The following is a 20,000-nucleotide window of genomic DNA, read 5'->3' on the forward strand; positions in this document are numbered from 1 at the left end:
GTACAGAATATACAAGTACAATTTCCTACATGTATGTTCTTTTGTCATTGTAGATTGATTTTGTACAGAATATACATGTACAATTTACTATGTTCTTTTGTCATTATTTTGTACAGAATGTACATGTACAATTTACTATGTTCTTTTGTCATTGTAGATTGATTTTGTACAGAATGTACATGTACAATTTACTATGTTCTTTTGTCATTATTTATTTTGTACAGAATATACATGTACAATTTACTATGTTCTTTTGTCATTGTAGATTGATTTTGTACAGAATATACATGTACAATTTACTATGATTGTTCTTTTGTCATTATTTATTTTGTACAGAATATACATGTACAATTTACTATGTTCTTTTGTCATTGTAGATTGATTTTGTACAGAATATATATGTTTAGTACAGTAACCCACACCTCTGAGAGCACTTCTATACCTACACATGTGTGAATATCATTTCATAAAGTACTTGTGTTCCTTTGAGTTTAATAAATAAGAACATGAATATTTATTATTTCCGAACTTAATCATACAATGACATATGAAATGCTGTAAGATTTGTTGTGCAAGTACTTGTGGGTACTGAACTTGGTGGTCATGTGTTAAAATTCAGCAGGGCATTTAAACATTTAATCTCCTACTGTTTTCATTTAAAGATATCCTTTACTGCAAATTTCAATTATTAGTACAGTGAAAGTTCTCTAAACCAGCCGGCTCTTGGACCGACAAAAAACGGCCGGTTTGGAGGGATGGCCGGTTAACCGAGAATTTAGCATTTAGAGACATTTTATCTCAATATTCACAAAGTAGGAACTGTTTCCTTTCTTTTGGTGATCTATGATCAATTATCGGCGGCGATCAAATTAGTCCGCTTGTTCCTAAAGGTACATGTAATTGTACATGTGTAATTAACAAGAAATATTATCATCGAAATCATTTAATTTTAAACTGAAAATCTATAACAGGATTCCGATACATGAAGAAAACACAGAGGCATATTGGAATTCCTCTTACCTATAAAAACTCTGTAAATACATGTACATGCATCACTTATATCATTAACAAATTTGTTTTGACGTTTTTAAAAGTACAGTAGTAGATATGAAATTTTAATTTGTATATTTCTTAGGAGTTTAAGTCTATGGAAACCAAGAAAATTAATTTATCTTTTTATAATTATCATTAACAGGTCATGGGTTTGTTTTCTTTATCAACTACCGCTTCTATCCATCCGATAGAATGGTGCAACAACATGGTGTTTGATACTGTATTCACTCAACATGTTACTAACTGTTTCTTACATTTTGTACAGAATTTGGAAGGGTCACTTGGGTTAGGGCTGTTCCAGAAATGATCAAATGGGGGGGTTGGGCGGCAAACGATATTTTTTTGTGTGGGTGGTCGTATTTTTTCAGATTTTAATTGGTCCGTGGTTGGACTGTTAAAATCAAAGGCCTGAAGGGCCTGAGAGTCGACTCGCTCCTCATTGTCAACTGGAATAGGTAATCTTGAAGGAGCAAGATAGTTGTAATCAAGGATGACGAACATCGTGTGTGTGAATTCGCATATGCACGCTTCTTTTAGCAGGATTTAAACTTTAATGCATCATGCCTGTGTAAAGTGACTAAATTTGACTAAGTCATGACCACTGCCATTTAAATTACATGTACATATCCAACATGGATGTAAAGAGTCATTGCTAACAGATGATTGTGCTAAACAATCCATGATGTACAAATGCTAAGAATTGGAGGAAATTCATTATGTAGTCATATAGTACTTTATATCACAACAGAAAACCCTCAAATAAGCACCACAGTGGTTGTAAGAAGATGCCATCCAACAAAAAAGTTTAGCAAATCAATTTCTTGAGCTTAAACTTTAGTCAATGTTACAATGACTATGCAGTTGACATCTGTAAGAAACATCGCTGTTTTTACTGCACTGACTATCCGTGCACATTTTGAGAGTTTATTCATCAACTAGTCATAAAATGCTACCATCAAAACAATAAAGAAAACAAGAAATGTTTGTCAAACAATTCAAACAATACAAACATACAACAATACCCCCACTCCCAACGTGGTGCAGAATTGTAAACGGTTATACACATGCATCATTTTATTGAAAGTAGTACCAAACCAATGCAAGTCAAGATGTTGAGTGAACAATATCTTCCTATGTCCAGAATGGACTGACCCTTGGCCTTTGACCATGTGACCTAAAATAGATAGGAGTCATCTATTCCATATGATGTACCAGTGTACCAAGTTTGGTGTCAATCAAGCTACTGATTCTTGAAATATATGAGACAATACATATTACTATGTCCATTTTGACCCTTGATCTTTAACCATGTGACCTCAAAATTCATAGGGGTCATCTACTTCTTAAGATGTACCAGTGTTCCAAGTTTGATGTCTGTCAAGCAAAGGGTTCTTGAGATATTGAGTGGATAGTATATTCCTATGTCCGTTTTGACCCTTGACCTTTAACCATATGAGATTAGAATCATAAGGGGTCATCTACTCCTTAGGATGTACCAGTGTACCAAGTTTGATGTCTGTCAAGCAAAGGGTCCTCAAGATATTGAATGGACAGTATATTCCTATGTCCAGAGTGGACTGACTTTTTACCTTTTGACCTAAAAATCAATAAGGGTTCTCTTCTACTCATAACCAACCAACATTTGAAATATCATAACGAACAAGTGAATGGTTCCCAAGATATTAAGCGAACATGTTGTCTGCCAACCGACAAGTGCAAAGCAATCCCCCCCCCCCCTTTCTTCTTTGAAAGGGGGCATAAGTAATTGCTTACAGAATCTCATATATATAGTCATATGAATTTAGAAATATGGCTGAAATGAGTTTCTGTACTTCGAAAAAACGTAAATACTGACTATTACAATGACATTAATGGGCTTCCATAATTCTAGAAAAAACTACAATCGGAATATGCTTATTAATTTACTCTCGTATTTAACCAAATATAATATGCACTTTTTAATTTTTTTTTATGTGAAGGGACACATTATACATACCACTAAAGGTTTTTGACTCATTTTGTTTTAGTCAATGCAGTGCGCACTTGTAATTTTTCGCCGCATTGTTTACCTATCAAAAAGCGTAAAATTGTTTTTAAAAAAATTATCTTACACCCTGTAACTATAAATCATTATGAAACAGCCAATTAAAATTCATCATCGTGCAATTTCTAAAACTGCCATGATATTATGATACCGTGATTAGCACATGTTTTGTGTACACGTCCTTTGTCACTTGATTTTGTCAGATTTTTGCATGTTGCACGTTTTTCATGGGTCTGGGAATATGCGATTACTTTTGAGTTTTAACTTTCCTTTTGCGGTAAACGACTGATGTACTTACCCATTTAAATGCAGCGAAATTTTAGAGGGTTATGTTTGAATTCTTCATTTAGTACCAATTAAATTACTGGCTTTGATTATTGATATGTTTATAATTACCGAGGGGGTCGTTTTATCGCACCTTGGTACGTCATTTTTCGAAGCTTGGGTGATGTTTTGATTACAAAACATTGAACGCTCGCATCGGCTATTTAATTGATATATACATGTGAACTTTAAACAAAGAAAATATCGAGTCTGTTAAAACTTTATTGCTACGAACTCTCGTGCTTTGCTGAAATTAACATTATTTCCCCGAAAATACTGCTATGTAGTGTGTATAAGGACAAGATTGCCGTTTTCTTAAAAAACAAATTTGTTGCACTGTATACAAATTCAAGTGCATGCTTTTTTGAGAACCTGCATTATTTCCACCAAGATTTCTCGTGAAGCTAAATGCGATTGTACACACGAACAATGGTATTTCCACAATTTCCAGGCCCCAAAACTCGGCAAAAGGCGATGCGTATCAAAATATATATTCGGCAAAATACGGTAAATCATCGTAAATGTGATTATCTATATCTGACTGTAGAACGAAAACATAAAAAACTGAACGTGCGTTCCTCGTCTCACCCCGGTAGATTCCCACAGAAATAGTCACATGGTTCAGGCTTTGACACACTTTCAAAGAGGCCTCGATGGGGAATATGATTGGTCGTACATTTTCAAATATTTACTATGCTTTTCCAACCTAAGAAAGCGAGATATTACTTTCTTCACTAAGAAATATTTACTTACAAGTTATTTGCTTCATGTTTACGAATCTATTTTTGTAGTTGTTATATTTATACACACGTACAATCGCCTGTTGCTTACATCGCATGCATGTATTCATGCGCACTATATTTAGTTTCTTTAAACGTATTGAGGAGACTCATTTAAATTACATTGTTATATGAATGTCAACATACATGTATGATATGTCTTCAAAACTTAATAAAGCTGTTCAAAAAGCAAATGAACAATTTTTGAAGATCTTTGTGCGTGGGATTTATTTGCTGTCGGTGTAAGAATAAACAGAGAGTTTGTGATACGCGATGAATCCGCACGCCGTTGATAGCAAGGAGCATCTCGCTTCGCGAGCCGACTCGAAAATATTTATTATGGGTAGTGGGTAGTTTCTATTGTTTTATTTTGTGCCACGTGGGTGTTGAGTTTTCAGAATATTTTTATTGTCGCTCTTGTCCTTAGTTGATTTATACGAGGGTACCGATGCGTTATATTTATCAGTCGGTGTGATGGTGATATAGAGGCCTCTGGGCGCGGGCTCCATTAGAAGACGAACGATTCGTGGAAAAACATATCCATACCCATTTCATGATAATAGCATCGTTTGGACTCTCAATCTTTCCAACATTCCCGCCATAGATGCCTTTGATTGTTGATGTGACATCGTTTCTTCAGAACTACTGTGATACAATGTCGCACAGGCATTACCGCGTCATTGACTAGAATGTTTGTCCCGAAAAGCTCGCGAGATTTGTACCGTTTTCATTTTTAAAAATATTTTTGTGGTGGGTCTGGTTAGTTTTTTTTTTTTTTATTAGATGGGTCATTGTAAAATGAGTTTATTAATTTGATGGGTCATGGGGTAATTTTTTATTTTTTTTTATGGGTGCTTGGTATATACAAAAGGTGCCTCCCGACCCCCCCATGTATTTATTTCTGGAATAGCCCTTAGCCAACAACCCTTAAAAGCACAGGTAAACAATAGACATTAAAGAGGCCACTCATATTTTTCACACCTCCAGTGGATGAATTCCCACCTTGCCTGTTGGTCAGTCCAAAGTCCAATTGCACAACTGGCCGATCTTGATCACCCTCTGGCCAAAAATTTCTTGTATTCAAAAAGTGGCCAGTATGATAAGGGTAAATTACACATGTTTGTTAACAAATGTATTTTGAAAAGTGACCGATGTCCGGTTTTCAGGGGTGGCCGGTTTTCTAAGACTTTCTCTGTAAAGAAATGTTAAGATTTCTGCCGGGACTTTAAAAATCGGCCGATATTCAGGGAGAACCGGTTTTCTGAGGGGCCGATTTGGAGAAGTTTCACTGTACTTCATATTTTGGTACAATAAATGCTGATCATACAAGCATATCACAACTGTAAAATTTCATTTGAATGGAGTGGGAATTGTTCAGTACTTAGTGCCATATTTGTAATGAAGTCAATTTACAGTAACATGCACCTATGCTAACTTCAAATAAATTTTTTGAATCCATTTAAAATTACTTGCAAAAAGATCCAAATTTAATGATATACACAGTACAGGGAAGTGTGCACGACCCGTAACTTTTTTCAACCAATACCTATAGGGTTGATGTCCCCACTAGCTCCCGAGAAACTGGACACTATCGATGCTGCAGAGGACAGAACGGACTGTGAGGTTCCCACCGACGGGAGAGTGGTAGGAAGTTTGCTATTCCCTTGGCTCATCTCTGGGAACAGTGATGGTTGGGGGATGTCTTTTGGCAGATTTGGAGTGGAGGCTCTTGATTCGGGGTCCGAGTCCGAGTCAGCTCTGTGACCTTGTTTCACCTTGGCTTTACTTTTGTCAAGAATGTCTTTCCCAAAAAATGCTTCCTGTAGTGAAAAAGGGACATCAAAATCAATAAACTTATCATTATGTGAAATTCTATAATATTTAAAACTCATTACAAGTAGTGCAGTCCTACAGTAATTTGAAAACTTTCTGAGTTTAAAAACTATTATATAGAACACTCAAGTCCAATTCAAAGTGCCATGCTACATTTTTTAAAAAAAAAACTACAAGTGTGATTAGAATTCGTTATGAACCTGCAGATAGTTAGGAAAACTATTTTCCAGCTGACTTTTCTTGCGAGCTTGACGTTTCCTCTGTTTTTTCATTTCACCTTCCACTAGCAGCGGAACAGGATCTCCATCTTCCCCTAAAATTATCACAAGAAGCCTAGTGTATCAAGAAACAATCAGATGCCATTACTTCAACAACCAATCAAAAACAGAGGAGAGTTTGGTAGCAGCTAATACAAACCCCAAAATTTAAATAAGTTTAAAAGCGATGTGATGACACACCAGAAGACAAAACTAATCAGAAAAGAGTTCCACAATAAACTTGAAAATCAAAAGGGTCTTCTTCTGCCTAATCCAAGTATCATGTATAAAATTTAAGAAAATATTCCAAGAAGCTATCATGTCCCATAGAACATGTTAATTGGAAACTCAAGTTATTGCAGTCGTAGAAAGTGCTACTAGACAGATAGATAGGCATGGTGATTATTATAGGAATCCGAGTAATCTTGAGTTATTGCATGCCATAAAAGTGTTATTGTCTTATTTTTAGATGTATTAAAAAACAGTAAGTCCAATTAACTCTGTAAAGAGAGAGCCAATGAATCTGAAAATTGAAAGGGGTCCTCCTCTCCCTAATCCAAGAATTAGGTACAAAATTTATAAAAATCATCCAAAGGAAACTGAAGTTATCGAATGCCATAGAAACTGCTAAAGGGCACCCGCCACATGGTGGAGCCCTAATAATTCACAAACAACTGTGACACTGGTCAGTATGATTTACACCAACAGAATCTAGTTCATTCATCTAAAAGGTTCTGTACGTAAATGTCACATACAAAATGCATGTGTACATATATTTTAGCTGCCTTTTACTGGCAAAGCTCAAGTTTGCAAAGAAGTTATCCAACTGGCAAATTGTTTCTTGGCGACCCTGACTTACATGTACCTTCGGGACGAGGCTGTCCGTCTGCTACTTCTGCAGAGACTTCTGGTATCTGTCTTTTCACATTTGTCTGTCTATTCCTAGGTTTGGCAATGAAACCCCCAACTCCTGAAAATTTACCAAATGAGACATTGCACACCTTTGGAAACAAATAATCTGTTGGTTTTTAAATATAATTTAAGATGCTTTAAAAAATTGATTGGCAATTAAAACCTTTCAAACAAGAGGCCCATGGGCCACAATGCTCACTTCAGTCACCTTAGCCCTGTTGTTCATTTTTAAACAATTGTTACCCTCTTTAATCCCATGACATATTTAGACCCCAACCTAGCCCTACGAGGTTGTGATTCTTGCCTACCTAAATGATTGAGAAGAGGAACACCGGGATTTTCCCCCCCAAATATCCTATATACTCTCATGTAAAACTTTATAATCTCTCTTAAATCCCAACCTAGTTAAATATGAATCTGCACAATATACGGATGCTTGCATGTTAATATGACTAATCATGGCCAGTGGTTTTTAATAAAAAGAAATTGTCAATGACTATATATACATGCATGTATTTCAATCTCAAACTTTGAACCCCAACCCCCAACTAAATGGGGCAGTCCTTCGGATGAGACTGCAAATACGGAGGTCCCGTGTCACAGCAGGTGTGGCACGAAAAAAATCCCTCCCTGCTCAAAGACCATAAGCGCTGAGCATAGGCCTAAATTTTGCAGTTCTTCACCGGAAATGGTGACGTCTCCATATGAGTGAAATATTCTCGAGAGGGACATTAAACAATATTCAATCAGTCAATCCCCCCCTCCATGATTTGAAGAAACTTAAATCTGCAGTACTTAAGGATGATTGTTTATTAATATGACTAATCATGACACTGTTGTTCTTCAGAAGATTTTAAAAGACATTCCCTTTATATCCCAATGTAAAACCTTAAAGCTCAGGCGAGCTAAAAAATAGAATTCATACCAGCATACATAAAATGATGAATCAGAATTACAATGCACTTCAGTAGACCTGTTTAAAATCTATTGTACAAACCTAGCCCAATAGTAGTCCTTCTCTTCCTCTCTTTTTTCTCCCCCTCCACAGGGATTCCTGGGAGTGTTTGGCCGGTAGGACTTAGCAGGGGGTCCCCATCCCCCCTGGGTTCAGCTGTCAGCGGGGTAGACAACTCGCTGCCATCATCTGGGCCATCTGCTATTCAAAACAAATTTGAATCGTTAGTACTTTTCACTATAAGCTTTTTAACAAGAGGCCCATGGACCACATTGCTCACCTGAGTCACCTTGGCCCATAAATATCCACACGGAACTGTCACTACAACTTACTGTGAGTCAGGGGAGTAAATATACACACTGAACTGTCACTACAACTTAACTGTGACTCAGGAGAGTAAATATACACACGGAACTGTCATTACAACTTACTGTGACTCAGGAGAGTAAATATCCTCACTGAACTGTCACTACAACTTACTGTTACGCAGGAGAGTAAATATACACACGGAACTGTCACTACAACTTACTGTGACTCAGGAGAGTAAATATACACACGGAACTGTTCCTACAACTTACTGTGACTCAGGAGAGTAAATATACACACGGAACTGTCACTACAACTTACTGTGACTCAGGAGAGTAAATATCCACACGGAACTGTCACTACAACTTACTGTGACTCAGGAGAGTAAATATCCACACGGAACTGTCACTACAACTTACTGTGACTCAGGAGAGTAAATATCCTCACTGAACTGTTACTACAACTTACTGTGAGTCAGGAGAGTAAATATACACACTGAACTGTCACTACAACTTACTGTGACTCAGGAGAATAACTCTACTCACTGCACTGTCACTACAACTTACTGTGACTCAGGAGAGTAAATATACACACAGAACTGTCACTACAACTTACTGTGACTCAGGAGAGTAAATATACACACTGAACTGTCACTACAACTTACTGTGACTCAGGAGAGTAAATATCCACACGGAACTGTCACTACAACTTACTGTGACTCAGGAGAGTAAATATACACACGGAACTGTCACTACAACTTACTGTGACTCAGGAGAGTAAATATACACACTGAACTGTCACTACAACTTACTGTGACTCAGGAGAGTAAATATCCTCACTGAACTGTCACTACAACTTACTGTGACTCAGGAGAGTAAATATACACACTGAACTGTCACTACAACTTACTGTGAGTCAGGGGAGTAAATATACACACTGAACTGTCACTACAACTTACTGTGACTCAGGAGAGTAACTCTACACACGGAACTGTCACTACAACTTACTGTGACTCAGGAGAGTAAAAATCCACACTGAACTGTCACTACAACTTACTGTGACTCAGGAGAGTAAATATACACACGGAACTGTCACTACAACTTACTGTGACTCAGGAGAGTAAATATACACACTGAACTGTCACTACAACTTACTGTGAGTCAGGGGAGTAAATATACACACTGAACTGTCACTACAACTTACTGTGACTCAGGAGAGTAACTCTACACACGGAACTGTCACTACAACTTACTGTGACTCAGGAGAGTAAAAATCCACACTGAACTGTCACTACAACTTACTGTGACTCAGGAGAGTAAATATACACACGGAACTGTCACTACAACTTACTGTGACTCAGGAGAGTAAATATACACACTGAACTGTCACTACAACTTACTGTGACTCAGGAGAGTAAATATCCTCACTGAACTGTCACTACAACTTACTGTGACTCAGGAGAGTAAATATACACACTGAACTGTCACTACAACTTACTGTGACTCAGGAGAGTAAATATACACACTGAACTGTCACTACAACTTACTGTGACTCAGGAGAGTAAATATACACACTGAACTGTCACTGCAACTTACTGTGACTCAGGAGAGTAAATATCCACACTGAACTGTCACTACAACTTACTGTGACTCAGGAGAGTAAATATCCACACGGAACTGTCACTACAACTTACTGTGACTCAGGAGAGTAAATATACACACTGAACTGTCACTACAACTTACTGTGACTCAGGAGAGTAAATATCCACACGGAACTGTCACTACAACTTACTGTGAGTCTGGAGAGTAACTATACACACGGAACTGTCACTGCAACTTACTGTGACTCAGGAGAGTAAATATACACACTGAACTGTCACTACAACTTACTGTGACTCAGGAGAGTAAATATCCACACGGAACTGTCACTACAACTTACTGTGAGTCTGGAGAGTAACTATACACACGGAACTGTCACTGCAACTTACTGTGACTCAGGAGAGTAAATATACACACTGAACTGTCACTACAACTTACTGTGACTCAGGAAGTCTGAGAGTAAATATACAAGAAATAAACTATGCAAGGTAAATGATAGTGCAAACCTTTATGAACATTGTGGGTAATTTTTTAATCAAGCAGACATTCATGTAGCATCTCCATGTAATACACGTATTCAAATCACAATAAATGCTAAAACTGGGAATCAAAGGTAAAGAAATCAAGCCAATAAAAGCTTGTGTCTTCAGGGATAGACATTAACTTTTTCTTTCACTTGCCCTTTGGGCAAGTAAACTCCAACTTTCACTTGTCCAAATGAAAAAGTTAGAAGTCCGAAAAAATTCAGACTCTAACATGCCTATCAACCAGTAATCTCTCTCTCTCTCTCTCTCTCTGTGTGTGTCAATCGGCCAATAGCTAAGTTTTCACTTCTTTAGAATAGTTTTCTCTCTTTCAAGCTTACCCCCTTTCCCAAGTGTAAGAAGTTACACCTGTGAATTATGCCATACAAGTTACATTATTGTTGTATGATGAAAAATGTCATTGTTAATGATAGTTAAGAAAATTACAATGGTCACTGTAGAAAATGGATCTTTTCACCGCAAAAGAACGAGCAAGGGACGTAACATGAGGCAAAATTTTTATAGATGTATTCGATTCAAATGCTCAATGTATATTATTTCACGATCTTCGCTAGTAATAGTATCAAAAATAACTGACGATTTAGTAATACAGAGTTGGACATTACTTTCTAATATTTGATATTCATCAAGCTTAACACATTATAATAATCACATTTCCTACTGAAATAATCACTTGCCCCATCGGAAAAGTGTGTATTGAGTTTCACTTGTCCGAACTGGGTTTTCACTTGCCTCAGGCAATCCGACAACCATTAGTGTCGATTCCTGGTCTTAAGATTAAAACTGGGAATCACAGGTAAAGAAATCAAGCCAATAAAATCTTGTGTCTTAAGATTAAAACTGGGTATCAAAGGTAAAGAAATCAAGCCCATAAAAACTTTGTGCCTTAAGATTAAAACTGGGTATCAAAGGTTAAGAAATCAAGTCAACCTTTGTCCTCATCTCCTTCTGCAGACATCTGAGTGATCAGGCGTTGCCCCGGTAACATGTCAATCGATGGTCGTTTGTTGGTGCGTCTCTGTCGCTTGACTTTTGGAATCTGAATAGTGATTTCCTGCATATGTTGCACTCCAGTCTCAGACAAATAAACTCCATCCATCAGATAGCGCTTTTGAGGAAGAGGTTCTGCAATACATGGAACACACATGACTGTTTTGTAAACCCGTCTTAGATAAATCAACTACATTCATTTAGCTCATTCATTCACACAAGTTGGAAACAACCTTGACACTTTAAAAAAAAGCTCCATGAAAATGTTTGTATCAATAATCTACATATGTGACGGGCATTTATACAGATGAACTCGAGTAAGAATTTGGACATTAACAGGAATCATCAGTTATCCATTCCTAATAATGGTTGTGCACAAAACCCATAAAACACAGGATATTTTGACAAATCCTAAGGTCCAAACACTGATCTACAAACAATTGCAAGAATCTAAAAAAAAATCTAACACAGAAAAACATGTACATGGATATGGGTGCAAGCATCACATGTCGTATAGGCTTTCTTGAGTAAATGTGATAAAAATAATTTGTATGCAATGAATGGTTTTTCAACACACGACGTTCTGCAAGGCTAGCCCGATACAGGACCTCATCTATCAATAAAATTACACATACACATTACGAAAGAGTAAACCAATATAGGACCTCATCTATCAATAAAATTACACATACACATTACGAAAGAGTAAATTCTAGAGATCTCCTGCTTCTCATTTGCAAGCCTGAAATATCTAACAACTAGATGCACATTCTTGCAAAACAATTCACAAGTTGACATTAAAAATCTTTCTTCCGTCGGATCCTACTGCAATGAAAATGCTTGTTTAATCAATGACCATGCAAGATCGGCTTGGATGTGACAAATAAAGCGTTTTGGTGCAGCAATAAAGGGTGTCTCTACATGCAGATATTACCAATGGGGAAATAGACCGGAGGCAACTTGGTGAAGTAGCTGCTTAAACTGTCAACTGTCAACAAAAAGTCACAGGCTAAACTTTCAGGACTATAAATGACCATAAGTTGAATATACATGTACAATAATACTGTACATGATATCAACATACCACGACATGTCTGTCATGTATCTATATGTACATTAATTATAATGGGAAAACTTCAGCACATTTTAGACCCGATTTTTCCACTCTCTTACCTGGCTCTCTGTAGAACGGTGGAGTGGGTGGCTCCTCTATTTCCACAGGTGGTGGTGTGGGTGGTGGAGGAGGTGGTGGCACTGAAACAGAATCAAATATCACAGCTCAACTACATGCACATGTTCAAAGAAAATTACATGTAAATATGATACTCAATATCAAACATCATTATACAGTAAAACACAATTATAGTGAACCTCCAGAACCAGCAAAAACAGTTCATTATAACCAAACTTCATTATACAGTAAAACATGATTAAGTGAACCTCCAGGACAAGCAAAAAACAGTTCATTATAATCAAACTTCATTATACAGTAAAACACGAAATGGTAAAAGCAAATCTCCAGGACCAGCGAAAAACAGTTCATTATAATCAAACTTCGGTATATCCAGTGGACTTTGAGTTTTTTTTAACCAATAAGGGAATAAATATGACTTCGCAATAAGTGTGAATTCATTATAAGCATGTTCATTAAAAGTGTTTTCCTGTATAGTCTGACCACCAGTAGTTCACAGAGACAGAAACTGACTTACACGGCCCATCCTTGCCCGTTTTCGGTCTACAGAACAGACACTGGTATTCGTACTCAGCCGCCCGTTCCATGTCGTCCTCTGACCGGAGTCCATCACACTGAGCGTGCAGCCACCGACTACACTGCAGACACTGGATAATCATCTCGTCCTCATGGTACTTGTGGCGACACACGGGACAGTCGATTTTACTGCGGCATGGCCCACACTGAGTGTAGTTGTTCTGCCAGTTACAACCAAAGCCTGGGGTAGTACTGCCACAGTTCACACACATTACACACCTGTATGTATTACAGCAAGAGATACTGACAGATTCAATCTAACATATCACTACCTGTGTCAAAAGCTTCATATACAGTGCATGTACCTCACTCAGCAGACAGAAACTTTTACACGATGGTATTTCCCAAACAAGGCAAACTAATTAGTCACTTTGCATAGTTTCCATTACAATTCTCTGTGCCTAAAGATTCTTATAGACTATAGACTCACCATTTACACTTCCACGTCCCTTTTGGTACATGGTCCAGAGGCGGGTCCAAACAGTAGATGTGGTAGCTAATGTCACACTCATCACACAGGAGTAGTCTCCCCTCATCATGGGGCTTCCCACAGCCCTCACACACAGTGCAGTCAAGGCAACGCCAGCCCTTTTGAAGAATCACCTTGGTTACCTGTAAACATAAAACCAGGAAGAAAATAGAAGAAACCATCTTGAAGATAAAATGCATTAATACATTCATATACATTAATGTATTAAGGCTACAACAAACCGAAATACACATCCAAAACAATTAAAACTACTACAAACCGAAATACACATCCAAAACAATTAAAACTACTACAAACCGAAATACACATCCAAAACAATTAAAACTACTACAAACCGAAATACACATCCAAAACAATTAAAACTACTACAAACCGAAATACACATCCAAAACAATTAAAACTACTACAAACCTCCTTGACTCCGGCACAGTATGGATGGTAACACTGGCCACACTGAGTGCAGACAATCAGTTTTCCCTCCTCGCCTTGACCAAAGCTGCCACAACTTTTGCAGACATCCTGTTGTACACAAAATTCATTAGAACTTGCACCGTCCATCAGGAAATATTGTGGTAGACAAGAGGCCCATGGGCCTAAACAATCACCCGAGTCTGCACATTCTTTAGAAATCATTTTGTTCCCTGTATGCTTCTTAAACTTGTCCATTATTTTTTTTTAACTCTGTAATAGAAACTTGTATATTGGTGTACCCATAATACACAACTGATAATTTACAATTCTTATACAGGAGAGTATGTTTGATCACATCACAGAGAAAAAAAATTTTCTATTTGAGTTCTAAAAGATCATTATTTAGATGAATGAAACTCGCCAATGAATTCTTTTTTTAAAGAAAGAAAACAATTTGAAGTTTTTTGTTTTATATGTTATTCTATTACAGAAATGCAAGTTTGTGGCAATATTGCTCAATATGTCTAGGAGTAAATAAGTTTTTTTATAAACGTACTTCATTTTCTGATTCCTTACCTGATCCAGGACATATCTGTCCTGAGCGTTGGCCAGTATAATGGTCTGTGGGTGATCATCTCCATCCTCCTCCTCCTCTGTAGGAAACTTCTTGGGTGGTTCACCAGGAAGAGCTGGTGATATCTACAGAGACAATTTTAACTTACACAACTCACTGACAAATGCATTTTCTATTCTTTTGAAGCAATAAAACAAACAAACAAGAGACGAATGGACCACATCACTCACCTTTGCCCATATTTCAAGATTTTACATGTACCTATCTATTTGCATGTAAAACTTTGATCCCCTATTGTGGTCCCATCCTACCCCCAGAGGCCATGATTCTAACACACTTGGATCTGCACTATGTCAAAAAGCTTTCATGTAAATGTAATTTTCTTTGGCCCAGTGGTTCTTGAGAAGATTTTTAAAGATTTACACTATATATTTGTATGTAAAACTTTGATCCCCTATTGTGGTCCCATCCTACCCCCAGAGGCCATGATTCTAACACACTTGGATCTGCACTATGTCAAAAAGCTTTCATGTAAATGTAATTTTCTTTGGCCCAGTGGTTCTTGAGAAGATTTTTAAAGATTTACACTATATATTTGTATGTAAAACTTTGATCCCCTATTGTTGACCCCATAATACCCCCAGGTCCGATGATTTTAACAAACTAGAATCTGCATTATGTCAGGAAGCTTTCACATAAATGTAAAGTTTTCTTAACAGGTGTGGCACGATAAAAATCCCCCCTGCTCAAAGGCCCTAAGTGCCGAGCATAGGAATAAATTTTGCAGCCATTCACCGGCAATGGTGATGTCTCCATATGAGTGAAAGTAGCTGCAATAATGTAGCCCTCTCTTTTTTTTTTTTTTTTTAGGAAGAGGGCTACAACTCCTTAGGATCTCCGTAATGGTGCAAATGCGGGAGTGATTCACTCCCGCAACATTTGCGCTCATTCTAAACATTTCCTGACTTTCTTTACGTAAATAAAATGATATTCTATGTTTCTTAGTCAATATATAAATTTACAACCTGCAACTTTAGATTTGTGAGGCTCTATTCTACCGTTTTCAACAATTTCGATAAATTCCAATTCCTCGATTCATATTTGTGCGCCATGTTTGATGTACTGAAGTTTCAACTTCCGATTGCCAAGTCATTTGCATATGCCATATAAGGTAGTATTTACATCAATGGACAAGTATGGAGGCGAAAGCTATTTCCTCGGTATTGAAAAGGTTTGAATTAAATATCAAGTTAAAAACCGAACAGCAGAGTGTAAATTCTTTCTGCAACAATATGATTTTCCTTTCTTTGTTAAAGTGGCTCGAGTAACTACATTTTCGCGCTGATTGTCAATGTTTAGGCTTTCATTAGATCCACCTACGAGATCTCGCGATAACAAGCATGGCGGAGCAGACGAAGAATTTTGCATGCTGTACATTATATTTAATGAAAAACACCTTTATTAGACATGCCCGAGCACAAAGTTGGTACTCCTTTTGGTGTAAACAACATTTGGGACTAATACACAGAGTTTATTATCGGTTATTCATAAAATTATTTTGCACCATTACGGAGATCCTATGGAATTGTAGCCCTATCCCGAAAACGTCAGAATAAAAAAAAAATTGGATAGGGCTACATTATTGCAGCTAGAGTGAAAGATTCTCGAGAGGGATGTTAAACAATATACAATCAATCGATCAACCCTATTGTGGCCCCATCCTACCCTGGGGGTCATGATTTTAACAAACTTGAATCCGCACTGTGTCAGAAAGCTTTCATGTAAATTTGAAATTTCCTGGCCCATTAGTTCTTGACAAGAAGATATTTAAAAGATTTTACCAACATTTTCAGGTAAAACTTTGATCCCCTATTGTGGCCCCATCCAACCCCGGGGGCCATGATTTTAATAAACACGAATCTCCACTATGTCAGGAAGCTTTCGTGTATCTTTCTGATTTTCAGCTCTTCTGGCTCATTGGTTCTTGAGAAGAAGTGTTTTAAATGGCCACACCCTAGTTTTGCATTTTTGTTATTATTTCCCCTTTGAAGGGGACACAGCCCTTCATTTGAACAAACTTGAAAGACCTTCATCCAAAGATGCTTTTGGCCAAGTTTGGTTGAAATTGGCCCAGTGGTTCTGGAGAAGTCAAAGATGTGAGAGGTTTACAGGCTGACAGACGACGGACAACAGGCGATCAAAAAAGCTCACTGAAGCTTTCAGCTCAGTTAAGCTAAAAATTTAAGACTGTAGAATTCTGTTACTTATCTTGCAGATTTAAACCATCATAAAGATTTAGATGAATGGAGAATGACTGAACAGCGTACAGTTTAAAGATAACAAGAAGTACTGTGAGCAATGCTCACTAAGAATACCCCCCCCCCCCCCCCCCCCCCCCCCCCCCCCCCCCGCTTACCCCAATCTCCCAAAGGGTGTTGGTAATAGGTATAAACTACCTCTTTTCTGAGTGTAAAAAACAAATGGCATGACAAACTCTGGGTATTCTCGTTTGTAGGGAGAAATGGATTATCTAGGAACACAGCATCTCAATGCGATGAAAAAAACCGTTAAAGAATTTAAATGGAAACCATATTGCTACTTTGATGTCCAGTGCACGTGACCCTTGGACCCCAAAATCGATAGGGAACATCTTCATCCCATGGGTAGTCCATATGTATGATATGGTGACTGTAGGTGGAAAGGATAACGCTTTATAGCCCGGAAACCATATTGCTACTTCGATGTCCAGTGTGCTTGACCTTTGACCTTTTGACCCCAAAATCGATAGGGAACATCTTCATCCCATGGGTAGTCCATATGTATGATATGGTGACGGTAGGTGGAAAGGATAATGCTTTAGAGCCCGGAAACCATTGCGTCTACAGACGGACGGACGGACAGACAGACGGACAACCCGATTCCAGTATACCCCACCCCCCCACAACTTGTTGCGGGGGTATAATGAATTGTAAATCAGAATGAAGATGGGCACACAGTAAATGTGATCGTCTTCCTTTAGATACCTGTGATTGTAGTCCTGGCTGGGTTTTCATTTTCGGTTTTGGTCCTCTCTTTCTTTCACAGAAAGCTGAAGGTCTCTTCTTCTTTTCAGGAGCCATTGGTCTTCCCTGTTAGAGATTAAAAGGATCTGTGTATCCAATTCTAATGCAGAAGCATGCATTATCCAATATCCATGTTAACAAAAACATTTACAAGTATATAGGTTTACAAAATACCATATTTGTCCCAATAAGCACCATTCCTGTTTCAAATTTTGCAAAACTACGTAAGTATGAATTACATGTGTAACAGGTCTCATTTTTTAGAACACAGAGTTGCATTTACTTCAGCCCTAATTGTTAAACCATCTTAATATTACATTTAAAGTTCACTTACTTCCTGCCAGTCATTTATTTCGAGTACTTTTCATGTTTAGATATGGTTGATACATTTCACATGTTTTTGTATTAAACAGGAAGTGTCATACCTGTTGCCTAGCTTTCCCAAGTGAATAAGCTATCTCTTTCCTGATAGGACAAGTCAGGACGGTTTCTTTGGTTTTGATTGGTTGAAGTTAGTGAATAGAATTCAGGGTATATAAGACTGTTTGATCAGTTTTACTCAGTTGGTTAAGCACTGGCTTCATGATTAGTGTTCTCTTATTCTGAGTTCTGAGTAAATAAACCTCAAGGTTTTAAAGCCCTGAACAGTTCTAGCATGAAATAAGCATGCATTCTGTAAGAGTTAGGAACTGCTAAAAACATCAAGGTTAACAGGATATCAGTATATTTTATAATGTAGTTTTGCAGTTGATTAGGTTCTCCTTACCAAGTCCTGTTTCAAGGTGTTGTGGACAGTAGTAGTAGGTTTTATACTTAGTGTATATATTGTTCAGGGTCAATCATTTTTATTTAGTTTATCTTTAAAAGGTATAAGATGTAGCTCGTTCCCTTTCTATTTTTAGAAGAAATGACCCCCTAGTGCAAACATCCGTGCATCAAAGGACCCCATTGGAAATAAGCTTTCGAGCTTTCTTGGGTTATCCTTGGTATACACTGTATATGTATTTATGCTTGTATGTATGTACATGTATATACCGAATAAACGTTTATTTTTATTTTCAGTATTATGGAGACTCAGAAGGGACTTGTTTGACTCACAGTTCCTTGCCGATTTTTCTCATACTGCTAAACTACTCAGTTAATTCATAATCAAAACTCAGGATATACCATTCTGTTGATTTATTCATATTACTTTACACTTTGTTATTTTTCTATGTAATTTGTTATCAATAACAATATATAAATTAGCGCTTTATCTTTAATGAATTAAAAACTCCTTACTGCTATTTTCATTCCAATGTGTTTGTTTACTATAGTTCAGGAATTCCCTTACCTGGGTGAAACTTTTTACTTGAGCCAGTGTACAAAATTTTAGGGCCCTCAATCACCTGAGTTACTGCCCCTGTTATACTCGTTCCAGTTACACATGAATCATAATTTTCTTCTCATAAACAATATTCGACCTTCACTGAACTTACCCTTGACCTTCATAAACAATACTTGACCTTCACTGCACTTACCCTTGACCTTCCAGAACTTGAAGAAACCCCTATCTTCTTGCGACTCATGGCATTCAATTTTCCTCCCTTACTCCCCATGCCACAGCCCTCTACATGGGGGTGAATGTGGGGAGGGCTTGAGAACTGTGAATACCAACATCTTGTCAGTACTTACAACCAGTATCCATTTCAAACAGACAAATTTTTAATGGATCAAAAAGTCTAATCCATGACCACTAGGGCTGTCACGGTTCAAAAAATTTTCAGGTCGGGTCGGTTCTAAATTTTTTACTTCGAGTTCGGGTATTTCGGTTCAGTTCTATATAACTATTTTAAGAATCTAATATACAGTTAAAATCAAAAACCTTTATAATGTATTTAGTCACAATAATTACTCGGGGACGTGGACTGAGGTTTAGACTCGACATCCATGGTACTAGAAACAGCATTGTCACTTCTACTCGTTTCCATCCATGCTTTCAATGTTTTGTCACTGACGATGTTGCTCCTGTGGCGTATTTTCAATGCGTCTGACATATCTTGCATGTACTGTCATTATTTACAGTTTTGTCGACAATGCCATCATTTAACAACTGATAA

At 37.4% G+C, this 20,000-nt stretch overlaps 1 protein-coding gene across 42 annotated transcripts in view; it reads right to left on the bottom strand.

The window, feature by feature from the left end:
- LOC125682930 (histone-lysine N-methyltransferase 2C-like) overlaps positions 1-20,000 on the bottom strand; it is a 98,271-nt gene that overhangs the window by 58,374 nt on the left and 19,897 nt on the right. For 28 of the 42 annotated variants that reach the window (XM_056141583.1, XM_056141595.1, XM_056141605.1 and 25 more), the window contains 13 exons: positions 19,422-19,544; positions 17,863-17,967; positions 14,842-14,964; positions 14,266-14,373; positions 13,795-13,976; positions 13,306-13,583; positions 12,770-12,850; positions 12,531-12,584; positions 11,537-11,731; positions 8,200-8,358; positions 7,150-7,260; positions 6,234-6,346; positions 5,747-6,020 (listed from right to left, as the gene is read on the bottom strand). In XM_056141583.1, the coding sequence (XP_055997558.1) occupies positions 5,747-6,020; positions 6,234-6,346; positions 7,150-7,260; positions 8,200-8,358; positions 11,537-11,731; positions 12,531-12,584; positions 12,770-12,850; positions 13,306-13,583; positions 13,795-13,976; positions 14,266-14,373; positions 14,842-14,964; positions 17,863-17,967; positions 19,422-19,544 (1,906 nt within the window). The remainder of the gene's footprint in view (positions 1-5,746; positions 6,021-6,233; positions 6,347-7,149; positions 7,261-8,199; positions 8,359-11,536; positions 11,732-12,530; positions 12,585-12,769; positions 12,851-13,305; positions 13,584-13,794; positions 13,977-14,265; positions 14,374-14,841; positions 14,965-17,862; positions 17,968-19,421; positions 19,545-20,000) is intronic. The other 14 variants (XM_056141615.1, XM_056141587.1, XM_056141620.1 and 11 more) reach the window with 5 other exon arrangements.

Source organism: Ostrea edulis, chromosome 6 (genome assembly GCF_947568905.1).
Source record: "Ostrea edulis chromosome 6, xbOstEdul1.1, whole genome shotgun sequence".
NCBI lineage: Eukaryota > Metazoa > Mollusca > Bivalvia > Ostreida > Ostreidae > Ostrea > Ostrea edulis.